General features: G+C 42.4%; 1 protein-coding gene across 1 annotated transcript in view; it reads left to right on the forward strand.

Annotated features, from left to right (window-relative positions):
• Positions 1-20789, forward strand: part of LOC136764038 (sialic acid-binding Ig-like lectin 14) — a 47239-nt gene continuing 26450 nt past the window's right edge. Inside the window, exons 1-4 of the mRNA XM_066717871.1 lie at positions 1-6; positions 2444-2602; positions 5819-5880; positions 13652-13794. Of these exons, the coding sequence (XP_066573968.1) occupies positions 1-6; positions 2444-2602; positions 5819-5880; positions 13652-13794 (370 nt within the window). The remainder of the gene's footprint in view (positions 7-2443; positions 2603-5818; positions 5881-13651; positions 13795-20789) is intronic.

Below are 20789 nucleotides of genomic sequence, written 5' to 3' on the forward strand. Positions count from 1 at the left end.
ATGGGAGTGAGGGAGTGAAGGGTTGCTGTGGCCTAAACTACAAGGAATACAAAAACATATTAGCCATGTGAAGATCTGCTAGCTTTCCTCATGCCAGTCCATGTTATAGCACATCCTGTTTGGACAGTGTTGTAACCTTTTCAGACACCTAACCTCTTCCCCACCATGCAGCCTGTGATGAATGGAAGTAAATATGCACACCAGTCTATAGTGTATATGTTGTCTTTCTGGTTGTGCTGACAGTGTATGTCTCTCTTCTATAGAGTTAATCCTGTAATCCCGTAATCCCAGTCACTGATTAGGGGTGGCACGTTTGTTCCTGTTGCATATATTGGTGCTGCAGCATGTGCCCTCGTGCATTTCAGTGTGACTTCTGTGCTTCACAACAGGGGACAGAGTTACAGAGGTAAGTTCAGATTTGAGAAGTGTAACAGTTGAAAGGAGTTGACAGTGTCTGGTGGTTGGAGATGCCACTTTGACTAAACAAATCAACCACATGTGGTGGACGTTACCATGATTCTGCCTAAAACTAGATTTATAGTACTAATAGTTTTTGTCCAAAATGTTGGCACAGAGGCATATCAGTGATCAACACACAAGAGCAACAAAGCTGTGTATTAACAGTGGAGAGGCCCTATGATATCTGGGACAACATAGGAATCCTGGAATTCAGGGGAAAACCAGAATCAAGGACTCTAACACATTACAACAAAGTCAGTTTAAACAAACACAATACATACAATATATATATATATATATATATATATATATATATATATATATATATATATATATAAATAAATACACTGAAATAGCACAGTGTTTGTATAACAAGAGGCTTCGAGAAACACACATTGTGGGAACACATAAAAAACCTATTTTTAGCACCTCTGAGCGCTGATGTTGTGCCTCTTCACTCTCACTACTGTACCTCCGGTATTGTGAGTAAAAACAACAACCTAAAAGTTATAATTGCATACTTTCTTGAAAAGCACTTTGTGAGCTGCGCTTGTTACACGTACGAATTGACTTTTTAATGTTTAATATTGTTATATACAAAACTACTGCTTGTAGGGTCTTGAGGGTTTATTTTTCTAGCAGTGTTAACTTTGACAGCTATTTTACATTTAGTTTTAGTCTTCCTCTTTTGACTAGAATGCTTATCAGTTTTAGTCATTTTAATCATTCCAACTTTCATTAGTTTTAGTTAATATAATTCGATGAAAACTGTCACTTTAGTCAATGTAATTTTAGTCACATTTTAGTCCATGTATTTTATTCTTAATGCATAATAGTGATAATGAAGTATGTCTGATGTTTACATCAATTAGTGAATACATGCAAAACAAACATATTGATTGACTTAATTTGAAATGTATTTGAAATCAAGTTAAACAGCTATTGTTAAACTGCATGGTCACAAATTACTGTAATTCAATTTGTTTGAAGTCTCTTGACATTTGCTGTAATAAGAATAGAGTACAAGAACAGTATGGAAGCATATAGTGGACTTTATTCAAATGCAAATGTAATCCCACAATTGCATTTTCCATTTATGCACACGTTATTTAGGTAAAAATGCAAATACAATCATCCAATTTGTATTTTTATATTCCAGTACGCTCAGTCGCTGACAATAGTAACATTTCAAATGGCTCTTGCATTAACATTTAATTTTCAAACACTTCCTACAATAATACACAAAATATTGCATGTTTGAAGTGATATTAAAAGCATAAGCGAATTAAGCACTACTGTAGCCAAGCGTGAATTAACTTGTCTGGTTAACCTATAAGTACAGTTAATCAAATTAGATCCTAACTTTGCTAATTACAAGACACTTGCAAGACTGTAGCGAGGTGCTACTGGGTGCATGATTGTGTAGCCACCTACACCACCTTCAGTTTAGGTTAATTCAGGTTGTTTTTTTATCTGGCAATGGAGTTACAGTAAAACAATGGAAGTTAACAAGTTAAATTTTAACAATACAAGTTTAATAAAACACCAGGGAATAATAAGACATGGGATTGCAGTTAAAAAGTTATAAAAGATTCAAATATTAAAATCATTAACATAAATTAAAAGTCAAATATAGGGGACACACATTTAGCCTCTGAAGCACCCTATCAATCAAGCTAGTCACTACCAGAGTAACTGAACCACCACCCAAACCCACTTACTCTTTTCAAAGCCAATTCTACAGATTTTGGCTGCAGTACCACCACGACCCGCTACAGGCAGGGGTGCTAAAGAGCACTGGAATCGGCTTTAAGAGTTGTGGATAGTGAATCCCCTAAAATGACCCATAAAATAATAAAAACAAAGACACAATAAAAGCTGCTAAAATCCCCACAAATACCGCCCTCTTCAAGATCGCTAATGAACACAATCAAAACACTTCTTTGCGCGTATAATTGTCCCTCAGTCTCTCTTGATCGTGCAGTCAGATGATGCAGCGGCTCCGCAACCGCACAGCCGCACCGACGCGCGGACGGGGGAGACCGCGACACCAAACAGCACAGACCCGGGGCAGGACCTTCATAAGAGCAGGGACCGTTTCAGCAGCAGCTACCGGTATACAAACCAAGTTCCTTTTCAAAAGGTAGCACACCTGGTGTAGGAGTCTCAATCAATCAGAGCCCAAGCCAATCTAGTAATTAGCTCTCACACAATTAACTACACGTGAATATATAGAAGAAAAGTGCGCTGAAAGTAAAGAAATAACGTGATTAAATAATTAGTGCAAATAGTGCACAAAAACAGTGTTACAAGACATTACACTTACCAGTCATATATACAAAAGAACAGGCGTTTAACTTCACACACTCTGTATCAACTTCACGTTAAGCCCAATACCGTAAATCACATCAAGAGCATTCAACGTTTAGCGAAATACCCGCTTGTGTCCAATCAGGTCGGATTCTGTTGCGCAGATTTCCACGGTTCTGCGCAGAGCTGCAGAATCCCACCGATCCCAATGGTAGAGCACTGCGCAGAACTGCGATTAGCTGCGCTACACGAACACGATGACCGAGTCAATGCATGCGTGATTATGATTAAACAGCTACCCGGCCGCCTCGCAAAATACTGTTATATCCATTAGTCTTGCGTTGAATTTTCATTTCGTCACATTATAGGAAAATAAAATTAGAAGCATTTCTTTTTTTGTTATCGTTTTTGTCACAGAATTTCGTGTCATTATCGTCAATGAAAATAGGTCGTTGACGAATATTCGTAATAATAATTTTCGTTGACGAAGTTAACACTGTATTCTAGTCACCTGCACTGATGACGCCCGGAATCGAGCCGCCGGTCGGCCCGCTCTCACGCAGGCGCTCTGCCACTGAGCCGCGTCAGCACACAGGGTGACCGGATCTAGAAACGCTTATAACTGACGTGTTTCCGGTGCCGCCTCGGCAGCTCGTTTACTTCCGGTTCGGTCTCTCCACACCGGTGACAGATATTGGGGGTGGCGAAATGGTTTACTAACCCCGTGAGCTATAACAGCAATATGTTCAGTGTAAGTAGAACACGTATCGACACTATTCACCTCTCGAATGACCACAATCCCATGACCGCAGAGTAGCAGGCCGCAGTGAGGCTGAACAGCTGAGTCCGCTCCGAGGCCTCTGTCAGCGCTGCCAGCTCCGCTTACAACCCGCGGGACTGGGCTCGTCCAGCCACGCAGTCGCTATTGTTTAGCTTTGCCGCTTGTTGGTATATTTTGTCTTGTTTTAAGCCCAAGTCTTGTGGTTGCTTGGTGAAAATTAGCAAAGGTGTCACAAAACATTTCCATATTATTTGTTTTTGCAACTGGAATGCTGTACAAACATGCTGATTAAAATGCATGATTCTGATTGGACATCGTATAGGCTACATTAGTTGCTTTGCAATGCCATTGACAGACCTTAATACCAGCCAACCAGCATTCCCCACTATTTTGTATTTTGAATTTTGAACTCATTAGCCCACACAATTGAACAGTTAGTCAGTGGTCCAGTTCTGGTATATATATATATATATATATATAATTTACCTTATATTTTATGTATGTATGTATACATACATATATACATTAAATGTGTGTGTGTGTGTATATATATATATATATATATATATATATATATATATATATACACTCGCCTAAAGGATTATTAGGAACACCTGTTCAATTTCTCATTAATGCAATTATCTAACCAACCAATCACATGGCAGTTGCTTCAATGCATTTAGGGGTGTGGTCCTGGTCAAGACAATCTCCTGAACTCCAAACTGAATGTCTGAATGGGAAAGAAAGGTGATTTAAGCAATTTTGAGAGTGGCATGGTTGTTGGTGCCAGACGGGCCGGTCTGAGTATTTCACAATCTGCTCAGTTACTGGGATTTTCACGCACAACCATTTCTAGGGTTTACAAAGAATGGTGTGAAAAGGGAAAAACATCCAGTATGCGGCAGTCCTGTGGGAGAAAATGCCTTGTTAATGCTAGAGGTCAGAGGAGAATGGGCTGACTGATTCAAGCTGATAGAAGAGCAACTTTGACTGAAATAACCACTCGTTACAACCCAGCTATGCAGCAAAGCATTTGTGAAGCCACAACACGTACAACCTTGAAGCGGATGGGCTACAACAGCAGAAGACCCCACCGGGTACCACTCATCTCCACTAGAAATAGGAAAAAGAGGCTACAATTTGCACAAGCTCACCAAAATTGGACAGTTGAAGACTGGAAAAATGTTGCCTGGTCTGATGAGTCTCGATTTCTGTTGAGACATTCAGATGGTAGAGTCAGAATTTGGCGTAAACAGAATGAGAACATGGATCCATCATGCCTTGTTACCACTGTGCAGGCTGGTGGTGGTGGTGTAATGGTGTGGGGGATGTTTTCTTGGCACACTTTAGGCCCCTTAGTGCCAATTGGGCATCGTTTAAATGCCACGGCCTACCTGAGCATTGTTTCTGACCATGTCCATCCCTTTATGACCACCATATACCCATCCTCTGATGGCTACTTCCAGCAGGATAATGCACCATGTCACAAAGGTCGAATCATTTCAAATTGGTTTCTTGAACATGACAATGAGTTCACTGTACTAAACTGGCCCCCACAGTCACCAGATCTCAAGCCAATAGAGCATCTTTGGGATGTGGTGGAACGGGAGCTTCGTGCCCTGGATGTGCATCCCACAAATCTCCATCAACTGCAAGATGCTATCCTATCAATATGGGCCAACATTTCTAAAGAATGCTTTCAGCACCTTGTTGAATCAATGCCACGTAGAATTAAGGCAGTTCTGAAGACAAAAGGGGGTCAAACACAGTATTAGTATGGTGTTCCTAATAATCCTTTAGGTGAGTGTATATATATAATGATAGATAGATAGATAAACTCAGCAAAAGAAGAAATGTCTTCTCACATTCAACTGCTTTTATTTTCAGCAAACTTAACGTGTAAATATTTGTATGAACATAAAAAGATTCAACAACTAAGACATAAACTGAACACGTTTCACAGATATGTGACTAACAGAAATGGAATAATGTGTCCCTGAAAAGGGGGGGTCAAAATCAAAAGTAACAGTCAGTATCTGGTGTGGCCACCAGCTGCATTTAGTCCTGCAGTGCATCTCCTCCTCATCGACTGCACCAGATTTGCCAATTCTTGCTGTGAGATGTTACCCCACTCTTCCACCAAGGCGCTTGCAAGTTCCTGGACATTTCTGGGGAGAATGGCCCTAGCCCTCACCCTCCCATTCAACAGGTCCCAGACGTACTCAATGGGATTGTCCCTGGCATAACACTGACATTCCTGTTTTGCAGGAAATCATGTCCAGCGAAGGTGGGTTTGTGCCCATAGGCGACATTGTTGCCGGTGATGTCTGGTAAGGAGCTGCCTTACAAAAGGCCTACAAGCCCTCAGTCCAGCCTCTCTCAGCCTATTGCGCACAGTCTGAGCACTGATGTAGGGATTGTGCGTGTGACTCGGGCAGTTGTTGTTGCCATCCTGTACCTGTCCTGCAGGTGTGATATTCGTATGTATCGATCCTGTGCAGGTGGTTTTACACATGATCTGCCACTGCAAGGATGATCAGCTGTCCTTCCTGTCTCCCTGTAGCGCTGTCTTAGGCGTCTCACAGTATGGACATTGCAATTTATTTCCACATCAGCAGTCCTCATGTCTCCTTGCAGGATGCCTAAGACACGTTCACACAGAGGAGCAGGGACCCTGGGCATCTTTCTTTTGTGTTTTTTAGAGTCCGCAGAAAGGTCTCTTTAGTGTCCTAAGTTTTTATAACTGTGATCTTAATTGCCTATTGTCTGTAAGCTGTTCATTAATTGTTTATGGTTCATTGAACAAGCATGGAAAACATTGTTTAAACCCTTTACAATAAAGATCTGTAAAGTTATTTGGATTTTTACAAAACTATCTTTAAAGTACAGTGTCCTGAAAAAGGGACGTTTCTTTTTTTGCTGAGTATATATAATGTATGTGTGTATCTACACTGATCAGCCATAACATTATGACCACTGATATGTGAAGTGAATAACACTGATAATCTCATTATCATGGCATCTGTCAGTGGGTGGGATATATTAGGCAGCAAGTGAACATTTTGTCGTCAAAGTTGATGTGTTAGAATCAGGAAAAATGGGCAAGCGTAAGATCTGAGCAACTTTGACAAGGGCCACATTGTGATGGCTAGACGACTGGGTCAGAGCATCTCCAAAACTGCAGCTCTTGTGGGGTGTTCCCGGTCTGCAGTGGTCAGTACCTATCGAAAGTGGTCCAAGGAAGGAAAAGCAGTGAACCGGAAACAGAGTCATGGGTGGCCAAGGCTCATTGATGCACGTGGGGAGCGAAGGCTGGCCTGTGTGGTCCGATCCAACAGACGAGCTACTGTAGCTCAAATTGCTGAAAAAGGTAATGCTGGTTCTGATAGAAAGGTGTCAGAACACAACTGCTTCGCAGTTTGTTGCGTAGCCGCAGACCAGTCAGGGTGCCCATGCTGACCCCTGTCCACTACCGAAAGCACCTACAATGGGCACGTGAGCATCAGAACTGGACCACGGAGCAATGGAAGAAGGTGGCCTGGTCTGATGAATCACAAGTTCAAGGTGTTGACTTGGCCTCCAAGTTCCCCAGATCTCAATCCAATCGAGCATCTGTGGGATGTGCTGGACAAACAAGTCCGATCCATGGATGACCCACCTCGCAACTTACATGACTTAAAGGATCTGCTGCTAACGTCTTGTGCCAGATACCACAGCACACCTTCAGAGGTCTAGTTGAGTCCATGCCTCGACGGGTCAGGGCTGTTTTGGCAGCAAAAGGGGGACCTACACAATATTAGGCAGGTGGTGTATGTATATATATATATATATATAATACAATGAAACATTAATAATTATTAATCCATTAAAGTCAGTACTGAATCAGCTTTATTTAAAATACAATACCTTTGATGTGAGCCTTTAGGTGTAGTTCGGGGGGGTGGGTTGGAGAGGGCCTTTTACCTTCTGCCAACCTTTTAATCAGGTCAAATGCAAAAGAGAGCTGTGGAAGATCCTGTGTTTAGTCCTGAAGACTGTACTAAAGCACTACACTAATTGTAGTTTAGTATAACCAGGTAACCACAGGATCATCATTCACTGTTGCAATTGGCTCCATACTCTGGCTTTATGTTCTTTTTGACAGTTCCTTCATGGATGCAGAAATAGACACTTGGATGATCTTCTGTACCTGTTTTGCAGCAAGGTCCTTAGTTACTTTGGATCCCTGTCATTCCTCACCCTCCCTGACTGTTCAGGTACATGTCCAGGTATATTAAATTAAATGAAAGTGTAATTAAAGCTAAAGAAATGTTAAATGAAAAGTGGCAAGATAAAGTGAAAGGGTTTAAGAATTTGAGGCTCAAGTTCCCCGTTATTCGAAGCCTGATGTCACGTACGCTGTGATACTTCATGAACAGATCTGTAGCTGTACTCATTCTGCACTGGCAAGACAATGCCAACATCTACATCTGCTCAGACTGCTATGGGGTGAAGGAGCACCAGGGTCCCAGTCAATGCTTGAGCTTTGTGATCGTGCAGCACATATTATTTTAGAAAATCTAAATCACATGATGGATGATTTTGAAAAACACACCGAAACCATTACTAGACATTAATATTAATAAAGAGTGTGAAATCAGTTATCAGTGAAACAGTGATTACCAGGCTTCCACAGAAACAGACCTCAGTAGAAAATGCATCAGTATGCTAGAGGACCTTTATAAATAATATAGTAAATCTTATTAATTCCATGCCAGGGAATTACATTCAGCACTCTGCAAGGCTCATACAACTGCTTTCCGTTCCTTTATTTCTAAGGGGAATAAAAGTAGGTTTGCACCATTACATCCATACAAAAAAACAATACAAAGAGCATGTTCTACATTAAATAGAAGCTCCAAGCACAACTATGTTTTAGATCACAATAAGGGGACAGGTCCTTATACAAAATATCATTCAGTGTTATATTGCAGCAATATGTTTATCAAAGAAAAGACCAGCCTCAAAATGTAAATTAACTTTTAATTTCAGTTGGACAGTTTTAAAGAAGTAGTATATTTCTGAGACTGATAATTAGTTTATACACTTGGGATGGGAAAATAAAAGGTTCCTGCACTAAACTAGTTTTTGAACAATTGCATCTTCTGCCTTTAATGTCAATTGTATCAGGTTAAGGTGGTGGAAGAGCATTGATTGTCCTATGTTATGGGTGAAGAGGTTGTATCTTGCTAGCAGTTTCTGGTCCTCAATCAGTTCCAGCACATCTTGAACTCTACTCTGAACAGCTGTTCTTCGACATTGCATGTTGCCTTTATCTGAAGATGTTCAGAAAATTCATACACAGGAAATTAAATGGTGGCATCTTCTTGCAGGGTCTTGCACATGTCATGGATTTCTCTTTGAGAATGAGAACACTATGATGTTATAAAAGCAATGTGTGGACAGAATCCAATGACAAACTGTTGTGCTAAAGGTAAGTATTGTGAAACAAAGATATTATTCCCCTCACATTGATATTATTCCCTTCACAGTGGGGGGTATGCATAGACAATTCAACAGTAAACTGCAGTACACTAGTGTTTTTAATTTAAACATACACATTCAATGTAGGTTACAAATGAATGTGTCACAATACCAATATACAAACACTTTCAATAAAATACCTTCACATAATCTTGTTATTCTGGACTTCGAGTTTTTAAACTGAATGCAGCAATTCTGTAATTTGTGATTAATCCGATAGGTCCAAGAAACTTCACACGATACAAATCCACAGAAAAAAGAAACAAAGCCAACATATCTATCACACCTGTCAGCCACAGTTCCCTTGTTCACCACCAGAGGTCATCATCCCCTGAATACTAACCCTGCAATCATCCAATTAACATTCCTACGTACCATGTGCAATTGTCCTAATAACCCTCTGCACTCATTGGTTCTCTTCTCCCCACCAGCTCCACTGACTCCATTCTGCCCTGCACTTCAAGTCTTGTTCATCACAGCCTTTCTAAGCATTACCTCTGGCTATTTACTTTCCTGTGTTCCTGACCTCCTGCATTATTATTATTATTATTATTATTATTATTATTATTATTATTTTAACCACCCCTGAAAGTATTCCACTGTTTTTTTCAAATATTTCTGGTGTTTTATTGGCACAGTTAGTAGCATTGGATAGCTAGATAGACATCAGCTATGACTTGCACAACAACCTTAACATTCAAAACCAGCTCATTTCTTTGCATTGGGTGATTCTTCAGTTAAAAAATAAATTTTAAAAAATACATGTGTGGAATAACTTCCAAAATTGCAGACCTCTTTGGCTATGTGGCTCACTCCTCCACTATACAATTTAATTAAATGTATTTGTTTTTACTTGGTAACAAATTATCATCCTATTTAATCTATAGTTCTGTTACATTGTCTAATTTTATACCAAAATGAAGTTTAAATGGATGAGAGAGGAGGCCTGAATGTAAAATTAATCTGACTTAAAATTAAAGTTAAAATTGGAAACCTAAGACAGTTTACAAACGAGAGACCATTGGACCCATTATTTGCTCATTGGTATCCACCAATAACTTAAATATATGAGGATCAAAGAAATTAAAGAGAATGCATTTATTTTTTAAGAGTTGGAGCAATTAAACAGATTACAGAAACATTCAAGGCATAACACAAACCTCTAACAGCATGTCAGGACAACGCATAATCCTATAATGATGAATGGTTACAGATGTGTGTATGTACACAGACTACATGATACACACATTGTGAATATGGTGTTAATATTTGATTTAGTATTGCACACCATTTGCATTGTCCAAGTAATGACAAACGCACAGGGAATAAACAGTTCACAACATTAGTTATTGGTTGCTTTCCAAAAGACCTGCAGAAAATATTGCAAACTGCAAGTTTTTGTTTCTTATTAAAAGCTCTGGTTGAAGGCTTCCGTCAGAAGCAAGTCAAAAATCTAATTAATCACAGAAACTTTGGATGTTGCATTTCCCCTGATGATAGCTAATCACTGTTAATTTTTGTAGATCATTTTAAAGCAGTAATCTTCAATGTTTAATGAAGGATAATATACAAAGTGTATGTACAGGGCTGGCCCTCCCATTAGCCAAGATTAGGCAGCTGCCTATGGCAGCACTTGAATTTGAGGTGGCATTTTGACAATTGACTGCCGCCCTCCACCGCCCCTGATTGGTGGCACCCCAGCCACTAGCTCCTAGCATTGCTGCAGTTCCTGCTCTCGCCTCATTCCCACTTCTCCCATAGTTCACGCCCACAACTTTGGTATCTATGGTGATGTGTGTGTTTATGTGGGATTATCCAATTGTGAAACATTAATTAAAATGAATCTGCCAACTAAATTGTTTTGTTTACACAATGCGTTATTGCAGGCTGGGCCACATCAGGATAAAGAGTGGAATTTAAAGAGTATTCTATGATGTAATTATTTTCACTCTGAGAAATGGGGCGTTTGTGTTGGGGGGGGCGTCGGCCTAGGGCAGCATTAGAACGTCCAGGGCCTGCCTTGTGCGTCTTGTCTTTAGCCTGGGTCTAATGACGCCGCTCGTGTGTGTGTGTGTGTGTGTATAAATATATATTTTATATTTGTAATCATGCTAGTAATTTTAGCATGATTACTAATGTATATAATTAACTACTTTTGTCTAAAACAGCAGTTTATCATCTACCGCTAACCGACTAGCAGTCGAATGATGTAGAGAGGCTGCCAAAAACATTAAAAACAGAAGGCGATTCAAGCAGCCAATAGCAGGTTGGGAATGCGAGCCAATTGTAATTCAATTCCTCATGTCAATCAGAATGAACTGATGTTTGAGTCCTGGCGGAGATAGTCCTGACAGGGACATTTCATGGGACATTTCATGGTACCTTTCTCATGCGAGCAGAGTGAGACTTAGTATGGTGCTATGGTAGTAATATAGTGCGCTTTAGGGCAAGGGGGAGCTGTGGGGGATTTGACCTTTGACTTTGAGTTGAACTTCGAGGGCCCCTTCCTAGGAGGTGTGTACTGCGTCACTGAAGAATTAGCATATTGGTGGGTGGAGTTGACAGGCCACTGGAGAAATAGTGTAAAGGAGGGCAGAGTTTCAGGGCATTTATTGATGATGAATTTGAGAACAGGGGTCTGGTTACATTTCAGGTGATGTTCCAGGGCCCCTTTAGAGCGGAATGTGTCGACAGATATCACTCTGTAGAATCAATGAGGGCTGTGGGTAATTTAAGAGGAACAAGTCATTTTCCCCAAACAGATTGTATTAGGAATGTCCAAAGACCCAGATCTGTGTAAAACATATGTGCCCAGATATCCCAAACTTAAATTTAAAAGAAATACAAAGAGAAATAAACAATATAATCAATACAATGAATTTCCAGAGTTAGACAACGCCTTATTGAAAGAAAAAGTTAATGATCATTGTATTTATTCAAGCTTTACAAGTGTGTGTGTGTGTGTGTGTGTGTGTACAATACAAGGCAAGAAGGAGCAGCATCCATACAGGCAACAGCAAAAGATAAGCGCAGAGGGAGACCCAGTCACACTAGAGTTACACCGGATCATGTGTAAATCAAGCAGCTCTTTAGTGAGATTGTTTTGGGTTAACCCTATCAGGCACAGAAAAAGAGAGATGGGCTAAAAATACAGAAAACCGATAAATAAATAACCATATTTGAACGTTTTATTTTAGAATTTGCTTCACCAAAACAGTTTACACAGTCATTCCCTGAGGCCCCTGACAGGATCACACTGCAGTGGAGGGGCTTCACAAGCAGCACATCCTGCTCTCGACACCACGGTGGGGGGGGTTTGCAGGGAGCGGCACGGTTCTATCAGCAACACAAAACTAGACCCCCTAATGACTGAGAATTTATCACCAGGAATCTTGTACAAATCCAGCGGTCAGGCACTTCTACCCTGTCTGAATGATGTCATTCAGTAACATCTCTAAATTATATTCTGTATAAATTCTATGTAGTTCTTATCTGGGTGTCTGACTTTAAGTCTTCCTTTTTATGTTTTTAAACAGTTTTTGCAAATAAGTGACTTTTGTAGTACAAGTATGAGAAACACTTCTGATTTTCCAATTCTTCAAAAGACCCTTTTCAAACCTTCAAATAAAGAGTTCAAAATGTCTTCATTAATCATGCACAGTAAACAGAAACAGTTTTTTTTTCCTTCCTCTCCACCTTGTGTATGTTATTAACAATAAAAAGAAGCGGTTAACATGGGTGTCACTACACCCCTTTTACTGGGGAACGTGCCCCAGTAAAATCTCAAGTTTGAGTTTTAACAATTTACTTTGTCAGTTCATTCATTTAGATCCCGGAATTCTTTTTTTAGAAATTGGTCTAAATGCCACGCAGTAAGTGCTTATAAAAGCAACGCAGTTGAACAGAAAACACAAACTGCTGCGTGTGCGCCTGTGCGCTGCTATATAGCCACTGCAGCACAGAGGCCAGTGTCGGCGCGCAAGTCAGAATGAGGGAGGTTTTGTCATTTGCATACACAGCGTTTGCCTGTTACACATGTTGAGAAACTTCAATATTTTCATAAAGATTAGTATCTCTACATGTTTACCTTTCCCACTACTTGTTGCAGTGCAGGAATAGTGGATAAGCCAGGGAAGTTTGTATAGTGCATTGTGTTGCACACTTCTTGCATGCAGCAGGCTTTCAAGAAAAAGAAAAAAAAAAGCGATACGAGTAATGGGGGGCCTGTGCCCCAGTAGAGCTTTATGTCTAGAAACGCCCCTGGCAGTTAATAAAATAGATACATCTCTGATTCTTATTTTGTACAAAAATGTTCTTACTGGCCTGCGTCTCTCTGCTAAATCTGACTTTGTCTTTACTGTACAACTTGTACCCCAAATAACATTCAAAATAGTGAAAAAGACTAAAGTTATGGACATCAACCTGTTTTCAGTTTGACATGTCCCTGTATACAAATTAAATAAGTACTCTTTTAATTACCTCCTAGACTTCTAGAAAAACGCCATGATGGAAAGTCGTCCTGCTTCCCGCTCGTATGACGTATGCAAACGTGTGACGTGTGTGTTGATGGGCGCCCAGCTCCACAGTGTGTGCGCGGGCGGCTGTGGACGGAGCTGCTCTTCCAGTGGACACCTCGCTTTTCAGTGTAAAGCCGAGAAAAGCGGACATGTCTGCAGTTTTGTCGTCTGCTGGGCTGAAGGAACGGGCCTGGTGGAAGACGAGTAAGTCAAACAAAACATTCTACTTTTTTAGCCTAGCTGGGATTTTAATACAATGCACGATTTAGTTAAAGGGATACGTCGGTATTTTGGCATTTGAGCCGGATGTCTTACTCACCCAGAGTCACACGAATCCACGGAAACCTTCATTCTGTGCGTCCAGTCTGAAGTGTTTTTTCTTGTCGTAAGCATAGCAAAATTGGCAGAGCAGACGGCCGCCAGACGCCGACTCTCAAAAACTGGCAAATAGACCTTTTAAATGCTCACAAGCTGGTCCGTCTATCAGTTACAGTGTTACAACACTATAAATAGTAAATAAACAGTTAATTAAATTCCTTAATACATTGTTAATCGTATATAAAATCGAGTTTCTATATACTTCTGTATTGACGGACTACTTTCGATTCTGCCTGTGCACAGCGAGTGTATCCTTGTAGTTCGGCGAGATCGTACATAAAGAAGAAATATATTCATCAGATGTTTTAGATTTTGTATAGACATGTAGAGAAAACTTAACGCTGTTGCTCACTGAGGCTCTGAGGGAGCCAGACGCCCAGCTGGAGCGGAGCAGAGGAGTGCCTTGGCAAATGGGGACACAGAGAAGGCGTGCTAAGTGCATTGATACTTATTTTATATATGTATATATAAAAGGAAACAAAACCAAAAAGTCTACACATCTTTGATATTGCATTATGTTCACAATCCTGTAGGATATTAAATACACTAGCAAATGTAAGTTATGGCAGACTTAGCATTAAGGCACAACATAAATACAAGTAAATGCCCAAATCTTTTTGATTAAATCTACTGTTTTATAATATATACACTACCGTTCAAAACTATGCTAGAACTATTTAGGGAAGAAGCAGTCAGCTGGTATTCTGTGGCCAGCACAGTCACTGGATCTCAACCCTGTTGAGCTGTTGTGGGAGCAGCTTGACTGTATGGTATGTAAGAACTGCCCATCAAGCCAATCCAACTTGTGGGAGGTGCTTCAGGAAGCATGGGGTGAAATCTCTTCAGATTACCTCAACAAATTGACAACTAGAATGCCAAAGGTCTGCTAGGCTATAATTGCTGCAAATGGAGGATTCATTCATTGTTTGAAGGACACGATTATTTCAATTAAAAATCATTATTTCTAACCTCGTGAATGACTATTTCCTATTAATTTTGTTATATTTCCTATTCAAACTCATTTCATGCATGTTTTCATAGAAAACAAGGAAATTTCTAAGTGACCCCAAACTTTTGAATGGTAGTGTATATTAGGCATTTATGTAATGATTACTTTTTTAAATGTTGATAAATCTATTATAACATTAATTGCACATTGATCTATTTTTACTCAACTGCACTATGACAAGCAGTTGCACTAGGAGAGTGAATGCCACATGGGGCATTCGCTCTCTCTCTCTCATTCCACCCCCCCAGCCCCGTGTGGCTCCTTGTCTCTCCCTCATTCCAGCCCCATGTGATGCTCTCTCTCTCTCTCTCCCTCTTATTCCACCCCCCCAGCCCCGTGTGGCTCCCTCCCTCTCTCTCCCTCATTCCAGCCCCATGTGGTGCTCTCTCTCTCTCATTCCACCCCCCCAGCCCCGTGTGGCGCTCTCTCCCTCATTCCAGCCCCGTGTGGCGCGCTCTCTCTCTCCCTCTTATTCCACCCCCCCAGCCCTGTGTGGCTCCGTCTCTCTCTCCCTCATTCCAGCCCCATGTGGCTCCCTCCCTTTCTCTCATTCCAGCCCCGTGTGGCTATAAATCTCTCATTCTGAGAATGTTCCTCACTTGAGCTTCTAAAGATGAGTATATCATCTATGTGGCAGACTACTCATTCCAGTTCCTCCAAAAGTTGGTTTATCCTCATCTGGAAGAGTTCAGGGGCAGATGAAATTCCAAAGTCTCTTTAAGGAATTGCACCCAAATGGTGTGATGAAAGTCATGAGTTTTTGTGACTCTGATGCTAAACGGATCCTGCGTTGGCATCGAGCTTGGTGAAAAGTTTGGCTCCTCCCAGCATACCCAACGTGTGATTGACCTTTTCACGCCTGTGTTGTTAGATCAACAGAGATCCTCACTCTCACTACGGCTTGGGAACAGGAACGATGCTGGCACACCAGTCAGTAGGCCCATTCAATCTCGCAATGATATTGAGCTCTTCCATTCTTGCAAGTTAAGCTTTAACTTTGGCCATCAGTGGAAGTGGTATTCACCTCGCTGTGTTCAGAAAGTAGGGTGTCACCCCTGTCCTAAGTTGGCTGTGGTGCTCTTCTTTCAGCTCCCCTAGAGCTGTGAAAAGCTCAAGATACCTCTCCTGCCACTGAACATCAGCTAGTGAATCCAGCCTCGCAATGAGATTCAGCTTCTCAATGGCGTGTTGTCCCAGCAAGGGTGAGAAGTGATTCTGAATTACATGGATGTCCTCTTTGATCTTTTTCTAATTTTTCAGGATGGAAGTGGTAAACATGATGCCTGTTTTCGTTGCCAATTTTGTGAACAGAGATTCAGGGATGGCTGTGACATGTGCTCCAGTGTCCATTTTGAACATCACTGCCTCATTTTGCAGCTGAACAGTAGTAGACCAGACTTGGCTGTTACAATCCAGAGCTCCAAGGAAGGCTCTCAATTAATCTAAGTCATGGTCTTCATTGACCTCCTGGAGAACTGTTTCTGAACGGCACTGACTTTTATAATGGCTATTCTATTTCCAGTATTTCGTTACTTTTGCTGGACAGAGCTCTCAGTTGGACATTTTTCCTTTTTGTTGAATTTGTTTTGTTTGGCTGTGCTCTACTGTCACCTCTTTCAGTAGGTTTTCTGAATGCACCCTCTCTGTACTTTTCCTTTTGTACAGCATCTAGCTTCCTTATGCCATTGCTCTGCCTGCTGTTGGTGGACATTCTCACCCTGTCTGACCATAGTGATGGCTCTCTAGTGTAAGATTGGCATGCAGCTGAAGTCGCTCTGATATTTTAGTGTGCAGTAGCCCAACAACAATCCTGTCTCTGATGAGCTCGTCTCTTGGATTTCCATATTCACGGTGTTCTGAAAGAGCATGCATCATTTACACTTTCATCTGGCTCCTGTTTTCTGGAGTTGAATTTTGCTCTCTCGTATCACATTCAGCTTTCCTGTGAAATATTCTTTGAAATTGCCCTGCACTGTGTTGTACTCTTTTGTCCTAAGCCACACATAATGTCATCTGCTTTGTCACCCATGCAATATATTTGTGTGCTCACTTGGTGCTCTTGTGAAGCCTGAATGAGATTGCTCTAAATCTCTCTAAGCGTCTGAGCCATCTCTCAAATTCAGCTGGTTTTGAGAAATCAAATGTCTCTGGGGGCCTTATTTGTTAAGTAGATGCAGATATTTGCTCCATTTTTATTTATTGATTTGATTTGTTTTCATTCACTTTTAGCCAGCAACGTATTTTCTCTCTCCCTGGGAGTTTAACTGACAGTCTGTGCTGTGTCTGTGTCTCTGTGCACTTTCCCAGGCTCTGAACACTACAATGTGCACTACAACTTTTGGGTGCAGCTTTAACACATTGCCTAGCAGCCAATGCCCTTTTCACAGCTCGCACCTCATGGTGCACAGAGTTCTCAAGGTACTATAGGCAGTTTAGCTTGGTAGGTCTCTTGTATTTCCTCACAGAAATTTGCGAAACACAACAGTCTTACCATAAATTCCTCCTCATCTGGGATCTCACTTGATGCGTAGCAATTTTCAGACACTGATTTGTCAACGATCAAACCACTTTGGACACGATGTTGTGCGTGTTATTGAGGAGTAGCACAGACCACATGTGGCACCAACTGACAGGATACTTCAACTGAACTTTATCGACAGCTCTGCTGAGTACACACTATCAAACTCCTCCCAGGTGGGAGTGGCTAAGGGAGTGGTATAGAATTATCACTAGATACCACTACAGCTTTGGCCTGCTGGATCTATAGTGTCTTTGTGGTGGCGTTGTGCCCAGGTGGCTGTGTACGGTGCGTCTTTGGTGGTGGTGTTGTGCCCAGTTGGCTGTGTAGTTTATTGGTGGTGGCATTGTGCCAAGGTGGACTTATAGCTTATTGGTGGTGGCATTTTGCCCAGGTGGCTGTGTAGCTTTTTGGTAGTAGTATTCCTCCCAGGTGGCTGTGTAGGGTGCGTCTTTAGTGGTGGCGTTGTGCCCAGGTTGCTGTATTGCTTATTGGTGGTGGTGTTTTCCCCAGGTAGCTGTGTACGGTGCGTCTTTGGTGGTGGCGTTGTGCCCAGGTGGCTGTGTAGGGTGTTTCTTGATTATGGTGTTGTGCCCAGGTGGCTGTGTAGGGTGTGTCTTTGGTGGTGTTGTGCCCAGGTGGCTGTGTAGGGTGTGTCTTTGGTGGTTGCCTTGTGCCCAGGTGACTGTGTAGCTTAGTGGTGGTGGTGGTGGTGGTGTGCCCAGATGGCAGTGTAGCTTATTGGTGGTTGTGTTGTGCCCAGGTGGCTGTGTATGGTGCGTCTTTAGTGGTGGCATTGTGTACAGGTGGCTGTGTAGGGTGTGTCTTTGGTGGTTGCCTTGTGCCCAGGTGACTGTGTAGCTTAGTGGTGGTGGTGGCATTGTGTACAGGTGGCTGTGTAGCTTATTGGTGGTGGTGTTGTGCCCAGGTGGCTGTGTAAGGTGCGTCTTTGGTGGTGGAGTTGCTCCCAGGTGGCTTTGTAGGGTGTTACTTGATAGTGGTGTTGTGCCCAGGTGGCTGTATAGCTTAATGGTGGTGGCGTTGTGCCGAGGTGGCTGTATTGCTTATTGGTGGTGGCGTTGTGTCTAGGTGGCTTTGTAGCTTATTGGTGGTCGGGTTGTGCCCAGGTGGCTGTGTAGCTTATTGGTGGTGGTGTTGTGCCCAGGTGACATTGTAGGGTGTTTCTTGATAGTTGTGTTGTGCCCAGGTGGCTGTGTAGGGTGTGTCTTTGGTGGTGGCCTTGTGCCCAGGAGACTGTGTAGCTTATTGGTGGTGGCGTTGTGCTGAGGTGGCTTTGTAGGGTTTGCGTTTGGTGGTGGTGTTGTGCCCAGGTGGCTGCGTAGGTTATTGGTATTGGTGTTGTACCCAGGTGGCTGTGTAGGGTGCATATTTGGTGATGGTGTTGTGCCCAGTTGGCTGTGTAGCTTATTGGTGGTGGAGTTGCTCCCAGGTGGCTGTGTAGCTTATTGGTTTTGAGCCCAGGTGGCTGTGTAGAGTGCGTTTTTGGTGGTGGAGTTGTTCCCAGGTGGCTTGGTAGGGTGAGTCTTTGTTGGTGGCATTGTGCCCAGGTGGCTGTATAGCTTAATGGTAGTGGCATTGTGCCCAGGTGGCTGTATAGCTTAATGGTGGTTGCGTTGTGCCCAGGTGGCTGTTTAGCTTAAAGGTGGTTGCGTTATGCCCAGGTGGCTGTATAGCTTAATGGTGGTTGCGTTGTGCCCAGGTGGCTGTGTAGCTTATTTTGTGAACAGAGATTCAGGGATGGCTGTGACATGTGCTCCAGTGTCCATTTTGAACATCACTGCCTCATTTTGCAGCTGAACAGTAGTAGACCAGACTTGGCTGTTAGAATCCAGAGCTCCAAGGAAGGCTCTCAATTAATCTAAGTCATGGTCTTCATTTACCTCCTGGAGAACTGTTGTGCTCAGGTGGCTGTGTAGCTTATTGTTGGTGGTGTTTTGCCCAGGTGGCTGTGTAGGTTGCGTCTTTGGTGGTTGTGTTGTCCCGAGGTGGCTGTTTAGGTTGTGTCTTTGGTGGTGGCCTTGTGCCCAGGTGACTGTGTAGCTTACTAGTGGTGGCCTTGTGCCCAGGTGACTGTGTAACTTATTGGTGGTGGTATTGTGCCCAGGTGGCTGTGTAGGGTGCGTTTTTGGTGGTGGCCTTGTGCCCTGGTGGCTGTGTAGCTTATTGGTGGTGGCGTTGTGCCCAGGTGGCTGTGTAGGGTGTGATGTGTGGCCAAGGCTCATTGATGCACGTGGGGAGCGAAGGCTGGCCCGTGTGGTCCGATCCAACAGACGAGCTACTGTAGCTCAAATTGCTGAAAAATGTAATGCTGATTCTGATAGAAAGGTGTCCGAACATACAGTGCATCAGTTTGTTGCGTATGGGGCTGCGTAGCCGCAGACCAGTCAGGGTTCCCATGCTGACCCCTGTCCACTGCCGAAAGCGCCTACAATGGCACGTGAGCATCATTACTGGACCACGGAGCAATGGAAGAAGGTGGCCTGGTCTGATGAATCATGAGTTCAGGGTGTTGACTTGGCCTCCAAATTCAATCCAATCGAGCATCTGTGGGATGTGCTGGCCAAACAAGTCCGATCCATGGAGGCCGCACCTTGCAACTTACAGGACTTAAAGGATCTGCTGCTAACGTCTTGGTGCCAGATACCACAGCACACCTTCAGAGGTCTAGTGGAGTCCATGCCTCAATGCGTCAGGGCTGTTTTGGCGGCAAAAGGGGGACCTACACAATATTAGGCAGGTGGTCATAATGTTATGGCTGATCGGTGTAAGTTGCCTGTCTTAAAAAATGAAACCAACCATGATGTAATTCTCCCTGCTAACTGCATCATTGCTGACTTAAATATACACTACCGTGTGATCAATGGCGCTTTTGATAAAGGAATCCAATGTACTAAGGTAGATTGTTCATTAGCAACCAGCTACAGTGTATCTGTAAGTCAGAAGGAAATGCCTCAGAAGACTGAATTAAATTTTGATTTTGGTGACGGTCTTCTGCCTGAGTGTTAGAAGACAAGAATTGCACAGAAGCTGGGTGAGATGTCTGATGTTTTTGCACATCATGATATGGATTTTGGACACACATCTAAAGTAAAACATCACATTAAACTTAAAGATGAGACCCATTTAAACAGAGAGCACGTCCGTTCCACCCCCAAGACTTTGAGGCTGTCCGAAAACATCTCCAGAATCTGAATCTCCATTCGTATCAAAAAAAAAAAAAAAGGCGATATTAGACTGTGCATCAATTACAGGAAACTGAATCGGCAGAATATT

This window comes from Amia ocellicauda, chromosome 12, assembly GCF_036373705.1.
Source record: "Amia ocellicauda isolate fAmiCal2 chromosome 12, fAmiCal2.hap1, whole genome shotgun sequence".
In the NCBI taxonomy this organism is placed as follows: Eukaryota; Metazoa; Chordata; class Actinopteri; order Amiiformes; family Amiidae; genus Amia; species Amia ocellicauda.